The sequence below is a fragment of the Saccopteryx leptura genome, chromosome 1, assembly GCF_036850995.1.
Source record: "Saccopteryx leptura isolate mSacLep1 chromosome 1, mSacLep1_pri_phased_curated, whole genome shotgun sequence".
NCBI lineage: Eukaryota > Metazoa > Chordata > Mammalia > Chiroptera > Emballonuridae > Saccopteryx > Saccopteryx leptura.
Window position 1 is genome coordinate 99,137,694 of NC_089503.1, and position 10,624 is coordinate 99,148,317.

General features: G+C 45.1%; 1 protein-coding gene across 2 annotated transcripts in view; it reads left to right on the forward strand.

Moving 5' to 3' along the window:
* The window catches only part of CD3D (CD3 delta subunit of T-cell receptor complex), a 31,624-nt gene extending 28,294 nt beyond the window's left edge, over positions 1-3,330 (forward strand). For both annotated transcript variants that reach the window (XM_066372162.1, XM_066372169.1), the window contains exons 5-6: positions 209-252; positions 449-3,330. In XM_066372162.1, the coding sequence (XP_066228259.1) occupies positions 209-252; positions 449-514 (110 nt within the window). In that variant the 3' untranslated portion in view covers positions 515-3,330. The remainder of the gene's footprint in view (positions 1-208; positions 253-448) is intronic.
* Positions 3,331-10,624: the final 7,294 nt, after the last annotated feature.

The following is a 10,624-nucleotide window of genomic DNA, read 5'->3' on the forward strand; positions in this document are numbered from 1 at the left end:
AGTGGATTGTATCCCATCTGGGAATCACTCTTACAATCTCATAAGGATTTCTACCACTAGTTATTGAAAGAACTTTTGTGCCCATATTGCTCATGCAGACTTCTCAATGTATGTGTGACCAGTTGCAGTCCCCCTGCAGTGTTCTTGGGGTCTCCCACTGTCTCATCCTCCTGTGCCCTTCATAATTCTCTTTCCTGGGTTCTTCTAGCTGCTGACACTCAAGCTCTGTTGAGGAATGACCAGCTCTATCAGGTGAGCCCCAAAGAGAAGAAGATAAGAAGGGGAGGAGGAGTGAGTGGGGATGACACAGGTGTCATGTGCTTGTATAAAGGGTCTTAGTGGGGAGTTCTCTGGGGGTGGGGTCTGGAAAGGTCAGGCATAAGTTCTCAGGAATCTGCTGGGGTTCTCCCCAAGAGAGTCCTGACCCTGTCCCCCTCTCATCTCTTAGCCCCTTAGGGATCGCAATGATGCTCAGTACAGTCATCTTGGTGAAAACTGGCCTCGGAACAAGTGAACCTGAGACTGAGGGCTCAAAGGAGCAGCAATTATCAACTGTATCTTCTCTCCTTGCTCAGCCAATAAAGATGCCTTCTGTCACTCAGCAGGTGCTGGACTTTTCAAGGCTCCTGGGCAAGGCATAGAAGTGTCCCTAATTTGGCAGGGCCCGTGCCCTCCCTGCCCACTTGTGTTCTTCCTTCATCACTCTCCTTCCTCAGCTCCATGTGAACAGTGTGATGGGCAATCTCTCACCGCATCCTGGCTCACTGGTGTTTCTGGCCTGGTGGACTCCCTGCGTGCAGGGTCTGCCCCACCACACTCCCCCTGCTACTTGTTGCCTCCAGTCAGCTTCCTATCACAACCCTTTCTGAGTTCTGGCTTCCTCACCACAGCTGAGTGCAGCTGGTGTGTTTAGGGACCCAGCCACATAGAGGTTTCTATGAGATCATGAGTGCAGGTGGCAAACATCAAGGGCTCTGGGACTCACTTCTTATCAGAGATATGTGTGTGAGAAAGTACCCTGTCTGCTAAAGGGCTGGGCTTGGTGTTATGATCTCTGTGAAGCTACTAGCTGTGAGGAGGTCTTAGCCTCTCGGCCCTTTCAGGGCCGTTTCTTTCCTTTCCCCAGAACTGGCCCCATCCCTACCTTTTGCATGTATGATAAACTAGCATCAGAAGCCCTTCATCAGTGAAAACATCATTCTCCACTCACTTGGAAAGCTGGAGTTAGAGGCTGAGTGGGGGCTTAAGGTACATATTTTCAATAGGTGTTTTCTTTTGCTGGTGGGTAAGTGATGGTTCTGAAACTTTGGGGGCCTAAGGGACTTATTAAGAATATGGACACTTGGCCCTGGCTGGTTGGCTCAGTGGTAGAGCATCAGCCTGGCATGTGGAAGTCCTGGGTTTGATTCCTGGCCAGGGCACACAGGAGAAGCGCCCATCTGCTTCTCCATCCTTACCCCTTTGCCTTCTTTCTTTCTCTCTCTTTCCTTCCCGCAGCCAAGGCTACATTGGAGCAAGTTGGTCTAGGTACTGAGGATGGCACCATGGCCTTGCCTCAGGCGCTAAAATGGCTCTGGTTGCAATGGAGCAACAACCCCAGATGGGCAGAGCATCGCCCCCTGGTGGGCTTGCCAGGTAGATCTCGGTGGGGTGCATGGAGGAGTCTGTCTCTCTTCTTCCCCACTTCTCACTTAAGAAAAAAAATGGTCTGACCAGAAGGTGGCGCAGTAGATAGAATGTTGGACTGGGACGCGGAGGACCCAGGTTCGAGACCCTGAGGTTGCCGGCTTGAGTGCGGGCTCAGCTGGTTTGAGCAAGGCTCACCAGCTTGAGCCCAAGGTTGCTGGCTTGAGCAAGGGGTCACTTGGTCTGCTGGAGCCCCCTGGTCAAGGCACATATGAGAAAGCAATCAATGAACAACTAGGATGTCGCAATGAAGAGTTGATGCTTCTCATCTCTCTCCCTTCCAGTCTGTCTGTCCCTATCTGTCCCTCTATCTCTGTAACAAAAACAAACAAACAAACAAACAAAAATAATGAACACTTGAGCCCTGCTCCAGTTATGTAGTTCCTAGGTGATTCTGAAACATCCCCAATTCAGAGAGTCTCTAATTTAAAGGAAGAACGGGCCATTTAATCTCTTGGTTTTGTTTGCTTGTTTGTTTTTTCAGTGAGAGAAGACAGAGAGACAGGAAGGGAGAGAGATGAGAAGCATCAACTCATAGTTGTGGCACCCTAGTTGTTCATTCATTGCTTTCTCATATGTGCCTTGACGGGGAGGGGGCTCCAGTCAAGCCAATGACACCCTGCTCAAGCCAGCGACCTTGGGCTTCAAGCCAGTGATCTTTGGGCTCAAGCCAGTGACCCAGTGGTCATGTCTATGATCCTACACTTAAGCCGGTGACCCTGCATTCAAGCTGATGAACCCGTGCTCAAGGCAGCAACTTCGGGGTTTCGAACCTCGGTTCTTAGCATCACAGGTCAATGCTCTATCTACTGCGCCACCATCTGGTCAAGCCTTAATCGCTTGTATTCTTTATGCCTGTTCCTGTCTACTATAGGTGGAAACCCCTCCTTTTGTTCTCATTCAGAGATGGTTTAATGAGAGTAGGCATTTTCTAGACCAGGGTTCCTCAAAAAAGAAAAGAATTAACAACAACATAGCCAGACATCTGGATGTTTCTCCCCACTGTCTTTTCAAGAGATACACAGACCCTAATTTTAGTAGACAGTGAACTTCCAATTTTTAACACATGCTACATTCATGGTTATAATTTATTCCTACCCTTTCTATTCCTACTGCTGTAGTCCTCCTAACCCTAGGTCCTACTTTCACCTTGGGCTGCCCTTCCATCACTTGTATTGCACCAGTGCTTGTGTCCTACACACTCCACACTTCCTTTCACCTTTATTACTCCTATGCTGTTATGCCCCTATATATCTCTCACCAGTTCTCAACATTGGCTGCATGTTGGAATCTCCTGGGGATCTTGAAAAATACTGGTGTCTTGGTGATTCCATTCCCAGAGACTCTAGAGTTATTGGTGTGGAGCATTAGGACTTAAGGTGATTTTAACCGAGGCCAAGGCTGAAAAAACCCTGCCCTCTACCTAAGCACTTCCAGAACCTTGCGTCCCTTTTGTCCTTTTTTTTTTTTTTAAATGTATGTGCCTTGAAAAAGCAGATTTACTGACATAAACTGACGTGAATAAACAATGTATATTTAAAGTGTGAAATTGTAAGTTTTGGTATATGTACATACTTGTGGAATGTCATCACAATCAAGAGAATGAACACATCCAACACCCTGAATGGTTTTCTCGTGTTCCTTTTCCTGAAATCCCTCCCTTCTTTCTCTACGTATCCCCCCACCCTCAGGGCACCCACTGATCTGCTTTCTGTCATTATAGATTAGTTTCATTTTTCTACAGTTCATATAAATGAAATAATATAACATGTACTCTTTTTTTAATTTTTATTTTTAAATTTTTTTTACAGAAACAGAGAGAGAGAGTCAGAGGGAGGGATAGATAGGGACAGACAGACAGGAACGGAGAGAGATGAGAAGCATCAATCATCAGTTTTTCGTTGCGACACCATAGTTGTTCATTGATTGCTTCCTCATATGTGCCATGACCGCTTCCTCATATGTGCCATGACCCTTCAGCAGACTGAGTAACCCCCCGCTTGAGTCAGCGAACTTGGGTCCGTGCTAGTGAGCTTTTTGCTCAAGCCAGATGAGCCTGTGCTCAAGCTGGCGACCTCAGGGTCTCGAACCTGGGTCCTCTGCATCCCAGTCTGACACTCTATCCACTGCACCACCGCCTGGTCAAGCTAGTAGCTTTATGTTTTTATAGATTCCATTAGATATTCTACATCAGGGTACTTTTTACACTGGGGGCCAGTTCACTGTCCCTCAGACCGTTGGAGGGCTGGACTATAAAAAAAACTATGAACAAATCCCTATGCACACTGCACATATCTTATTTTAAAGTAAAAAAACAAAACGAAAGTAGTACTGTACGTGAGCAACGCCACGCTTTGCGGCTCACTGTCCACCAATGAAAGAGGTGCCCCTTCCAGAAGTGCAGTGGGGGCTGGATAAATGGGCTCAGGGGGCTGCATGCAGCCCGCAGGCCGTAGTTTGGGGACCCCTGTTCTACATAGATGATCATGTTGTTTATGAATAAGGACTGTTTAACTTTTTTATTTCCAGCTTGGATGTGTTTTACTTCAGTTTCTTGACATATTGCACTGGCTAGAACCTCTAGTATGGTGTTGAATAGAAGTGGAGAGAGGACGTTGTTGCCTTGTTTGTAATCTTAGGGGGTAAGCATTGTCTTTTATCTTTAAGTATAATGTTGGCTATAGGTTTTTCTTAGATGCCCTTTAACAAATTGAAGACATTCCCTTCTCTTTCTAGTTTGTTGAGAATTTTTAGCAAAAATAGTTGTAGAGTCTTGTCAAGTGCTTCTTTTGCATACATACATACATTGTTAATAAAACCATGTAAGTTATATCATAATTTATTACATGGTAAATTACATTGGGGGCATTTCTGAAATAAATTGTACTGGGTCATTATGATATTTCTTGTACATATTATTAGATTACATTTGCTAAAATTTTGTGGAGGATTTTTGCATCTATTCATAAAAAATATTGCTCTGCAGTGTGCTTTTTCTTTGGTTTTAATAGTAGGGTATATTAGTCAGGGTTCTCCACAAAAACAGAACTAATAGGGTATTTTTATATCTATTTATAGATAGATAGATAGATAAATTTATTTTAAGGAATTGACTCGTGCATTTGTGAAGGCTGGCAAGTCCAAAACCTGCAGGGTGGTCTGGTGGGCTGGAGACCAGGGAAGAGTTGATGTTGCAGCTTGAATTGAAAGGCAGTCTAGAGACAGAGAGGGTTCCCTTTTCCTCAAGGGACTTCAGTCTGTTTTTTCTAAAGGCCTTTAACTTACTGGATGAGGCTCATCCACAGCATGAAGAGTAACCTGCTTTAACCAAAGTCTTCTGATTTAAATGTTAATATTAACTAAACATATATATACTTTAGCAATACTATCCAGATGTGTTTTGACCAAATATCTGAGTACCAAGTTGATACATAAAACTTACCATTACACAAGATAAGTTTGGTCTCCACAGAATGAGATGGAAGTGTTCCCCCTTCAATTTTTTTTGAGTAGAATTGGCATTATTTTTAATTTTTTTTTTTTTTTTTTTTTTGAGAGAGAGAGGTGAGGAGGTGGGGGAGGACAGAGATGAGAAGCATCAACTTGTAGTTGTTTTATGTTAGTTGTTTTTTGGCATTATTTCTTTCTTTCTTTTCTTTTTTTTTTCAGAGACAGAGAGAGAGTCAGAGAGAGGGATAGATAGGGACAGACAGACAGGAATGGAGAGAGATGAGAAGCACCAATCATCAGTTTTTCGTTGCGACATCTTAGTTGTTCATTGATTGCTTTCTCATATGTGCCTTGACCACGGGCCTTCAGCAGACTGAGTAACCCCTTGCTCAAGCCAGCGACCTTGGGTCCAAGCTGGTGAGCTTTGCTCAAACCAGATGAGCCCGCACTCAAGGGGGCGACCTTAGGGTCTCGAACCTGGGTCCTCCGCATCCCAGTCCGACGCTCTATCCACTGAGCCACCGCCTGGTCAGGTGGCATTATTTCTTTCTTAAATGCTTGTTAGATTTCACCAATGAAGCCATCTTGGTTTGGAGTTTTCTTTGTGAAAAGGTTTAAAGCTATATTAAACTTATTTAATAACTAAAGGGTCATTTATATTATCCACTTTATCTTTACTGAATGGAGTGCCTTCTCCATTGTCTTCAAATTCTATCCATCCTCCTCTTTAAGGCCCAGATCAAGTCTCTCCTCATGCCTGTTGCTTTCTTGACCACCTCAGCATTCTCAGTCCCCCCTCAGAACACCTGCATCACCATCTGTAGTACCCAAGGGTGCCTAATTATATTTGCTCTTCTGTTGTTTAACTTTATGCATGCTTGGACCCTATTATATGACTGCAAGTTCCTCAAAGCCTGAAACTGTTCATTTGCACCCCCTGAGCACTTAGCACAGTGCTGGTCTGCCACATGAGTGATTAGAAAGGCACTCATTGAAAGAATACCTAAACAATGACATACGGAGCTCTTAGGTTAGGAAAATGGAGAGCATTCTTTGAGTTTATAATCACAGTTGGCCCTGGGTCACTGTTCAGAGCATTAGAGTTGGGCAGTCCTGGCTTCTAAGCTCTGTTCTTCACTATACCATTCTACAGGCAAATGACATTACCTCTCTGAGCCCTTGTATCTTCATCTGTAAAACAAGGATAACAACATGTATCATGTTGAGTTGGAGGTGCTGTAAGCACTGAATGAGATAATGCATGTAAAGTGCTGAGCTCATACTCTAGTCTAGAGTATAGAAAAAGCTCACTAAATTGTGGCTGTAATTGTTTTTACCACATGGAGCCATACCTCCCCTTGACTGGGCACCATCAAATATACCCAGACAAAACTGCCATCCATGGGCCAGCCTGTTGATCAGCAAGCTAGTGAAGCTCAACATCATGGAGACTATTGAGCATGTGTTGAGAGCTTAGAGGGAAAGAAGCCGCCTTTCAAAAGGGACCATCAAACAGAAACTAGAGCCACAAGCCCGAGGCTGAGTGTGTGCAGTACGTGGAGGGCTGCTAACCATGAGTGGCTTTTTCAGTCCTGGTCGCATACAGAAATAGCCCTGTTGTCAGCAGGGAGGTTTCTGAGTGCAGAGAGGGTGAGAAGAGAGCCTGCTGGCTTGAGCTGGACTGAGACTGATGCTCCATGCTCTGGCCTCTCCTCTCTGTAAGCTGAGTGTGTGCCCTGAGAGACTGGGGAAGAAGCCCTCCCACACAGGCCTCTAGATGCTTCTGCATCTCTTTCAGCTTCACTCCACAAGTGGGCTACACGCAGCCCACATCCTGGCTACCAAACCGCAGGTGCTTCAGGCTGCGGGCTGCAGCCTATGAGAGTGGAGGCTTGACAGCGCCTCCTCCCCCACGTCCCAACCCTGGCTCTGATGTACTTCCTTTCCTCTTTCTTTTTCACATGACAAAGACTCTTTATTTATTAAAACTTCTACCAAAATTCTAACAGAAATTTATCTGTTCATTTACAATAAAATTGGTCTTCTAACAACCAGTTTTTTTTAAAAAAAATAATTTTTCCTGTGATACCTTTTTTTAAATTAAAAATAAGGTTTTTGGCCCTGGCCGGTTGGCTCAGTGGTAGAGCGTCGGCCTGGCGTGCGGGGGACCCAGGTTCGATTCCCGGCCAGGGCACATAGGAGAAGCGCCCATTTGCTTCTCCACCCCCCCTCCTTCCTCTCTGTCTCTCTCTTCCCCTCCCGCAGCCAAGGCTCCATTGGAGCAAAGATGGCCCGGGCGCTGGGGATGGCTCCTTGGCCTCTGCCCCAGGCGCTAGAGTGGCTCTGGTTGTGGCAGAGTGACCCCCTGGAGGGGCAGAGCATCGCCCCCTGGTGGGCAGAGCATCGCCCCTGGTGGGCGTGCCGGGTGGATCCCGGTCGGGCGCATGCGGGAGTCTGTCTGACTGTCTCTCCCCGTTTCCAGCTTCAGAAAAATACACACACACAAAAAAAATAATAATAAATAAGGTTTTGACATTTGATTGGATGAAAGACTTTTTTCCTTCACATTCTGAAGTAGAACTACAAGTGTACCTAAGTCTCTTCACCAACTCTGAAGCCCATTGCTGAGACGGAAAGCATGAGTCACATCTTGATTCATCTTGTCAGTGAAGGCGATTATAGTGGAGCCCATCATTCAAAACTGTGGTCACTCATGATGCTGTCTACTTGGAATTGAACTGTACATAGCTCTTTTTTCACACTCATTCACCAGTAAGCCCCCACTGTGTGCCAGGCTCTGTTACAGGCAGTAGGAATGGAGTCACAAATAAGACAGACACATCTCTAACCTCATGGAGCATTACAGTGTAAACTGTTTTTTTAGATCTCACTGTGCACCAGGCCTTGTTAGCTGTTTTATGTGCATGAGTTGACTTAACCTTCTCCACATATCTGATTTTTCATGTGAGGAAAAAGAGGCTCTAAGAGGTTTAGTGCTGTGCCCAAGGTCACGTGGTGAGCAAGTAGTGGTGCCACTCTTCCATTTTTGGGCAGCTTGTGGGAATCTGTCTCCCATCCCCCAGGACCCTTGCAGCTCCACTCTTCTCATCTGCTGTCTTCACCTGCCTTTTAAGGCCTCTGTTTCTTTTTTTTTTTTTGACAGAGACAGAGAGAGAGTCAGAGAGAGGGATAGGTAAGGACAGACAGGAAGGGAGAGAGATGAGAAGCATCATTCTTCGTTGCAGCTCCTTAGTTGTTCATTGATTGATTTCCCATATGTGCCTTGATGGGGGGGAGGCTACAGCTGAGTGAGTGACTCCTTGCTCAAGCCAGTGACCTTGGGCTCAAGCCAATGACCTTGGGCTTCAAGCCAGCAACCTTGGGCTTCAAGCCAGTGACAATGGGGTCATGTGTATGATCCCATGCTCAAGCCAGCAACCCCTCGCTCAAGCTGGTGAGCCTCCACTCAAGCCAGATGAGCACATGCTCAAGCTGGCGACCTCGGGGTCTCCAAACCTGGGTCCTCTGCATCCCAGTCCGACGCTCTATCCACTGCGCCACTGTCTAGTCAGGCTCATTTTTATTTTCTTTAAAAATTATTTTATTTTGAAATTAAATTTAATAGAATGACATTGATGAACAAAAGTGCATAGGTTTTCAGTGAACATCTCTATACCCTTTAAGCTGCTGACTGTGCTGCATGGGCAGCACCATCAGTCAAATGGGCATCACCCAAAGTCAAATCATTTTCTGTCACCATGTATTTGTCCCTTTTTTCTCCCCTCCCTCCACTCTCTCTCCCTGGTAACCATTTCACTTTTGTCTATGTTCGTGAGTCTCAGTTTTATATCCCACCTATGTGTGGAATCATACAGATCTTAGCTTTTTCTGATGTACTTATTTCACTTATCAGAATGTTCTCAAGGTCCATCTATGTTGTTGTAATTGGCAATATGTCATCATTTCTTGTGGCTGAGTAGTATTCCATTGTATATACGTACCACACCTTCTGTATCCTATCCTCTCTCAAGGGACAGTTTGGTTGTTTCCATGTCTTGGCTACTGTGAATAATGCTGCGATGAACACAGGGGAGCATGTGCCTTTGCGTACCAATGTTTTTCAGTTTTTTGGGTAGATACCCAGTAGAGGGTTTGCTGGGTCATATGGTAGTTCTATTCTTTATTTTTTTGAGGAACCACCATACTATTTTCCATAATGGTTGTACCAGTTTACATTCCCACCAGCAGTGAATGAGGGTTCCTTTTTCTCCACACCTTCTCTGAAACTTGTTATTATCTTGTTGATAATAGCCAATCTAACAGGAGTGAGGTGGTATCTCATTGTAGTTTTGATTTGCACTTCTCTAATAGCTAACGAGGATGAGCATCTTTTCGTATATCTGTTGGCCATTTGTATGTCTTCTTGGGAGAAGTGTCTGTTCAGGTCCTCTCCCCATTTTTAATTGGATTGTTTGCTTGTTTGTTGTTGAGCTTCATGAGTTTTTTATATAGTGGTACCTTGAGATATGAATTTAATTCGTTCTGTAACCAAAGCTTGTAAGTCAGTCAACTCGTATATCAAACTGCCGATACTGGACCCGTGTACCAACGTGCCAACTAGCGGCAGGTTCCTGAATCACGACTCATATCTCGGAATTTCACTCATATCTCGGAATTTCACTCATATCTCGGAATTTCACTCGGATCTCGAACAAAAATATGGACCAAGTGGCAGCTCGTATCTTAAAAAATGTATGTTGGTCTGTTCGTATCTCAAGGTACCACTGTATATTTTGGATATTAACCCCTTATCAGAGCTGTTGTTTATGAATATCAACTCCCATTTGGTTGGCTGTCTGTTTGTTTTGTTGTTAGTTTCTTTTGTGGAGCAGAAGCTTTTTAGTGTGATATAGTCCCATTCATTTATTGTTGTAAGGCCTCTGTCTCTTTAAAAAATTTTTTTTTATTTAATGAGAGGAGGAGAGGCAGAGACAGACTTCTGCATGCACCCTGACTGAGATCTACCCGGCAAGCCCACTAAGGGGTGATGCTCTGCTCATCTGGGGCATTGCTTTTTTGCAACCAAAGCCATTCTTTAGTGCCTGAGGTGGAGGCCATGGAGTCTTCCTTAGCGCATAGGGCCAACTCGCTCCAATTGAGCCATAGCTGCCAGAGGGGAGGAGAAGAAAGAGAGACAGAGAGAGAGAGAGAGAGGTGAGGGGGTGGGGTGGAGAAGCAGAAGATTGCTTCTCCTGTGTGCCGTGACTGGGAATCGAATCCAGGACATCCACATGCCAGGCTGTTGCTTTACCACTGAGCCAAGAGGCCAGGGCTCAGGCCTCTGTTTCTGTCTCACCCATTTTCTGAACTGACCACTCTGTCAGGAACGCATCAGTCACTCTCTACCACCCTTGATGTTTTCCTCCAAGACAAGTTAGTCAAATGACTAATTGTCCTCTCTTTCTCTCTTAATTTCAATTATTCCCTA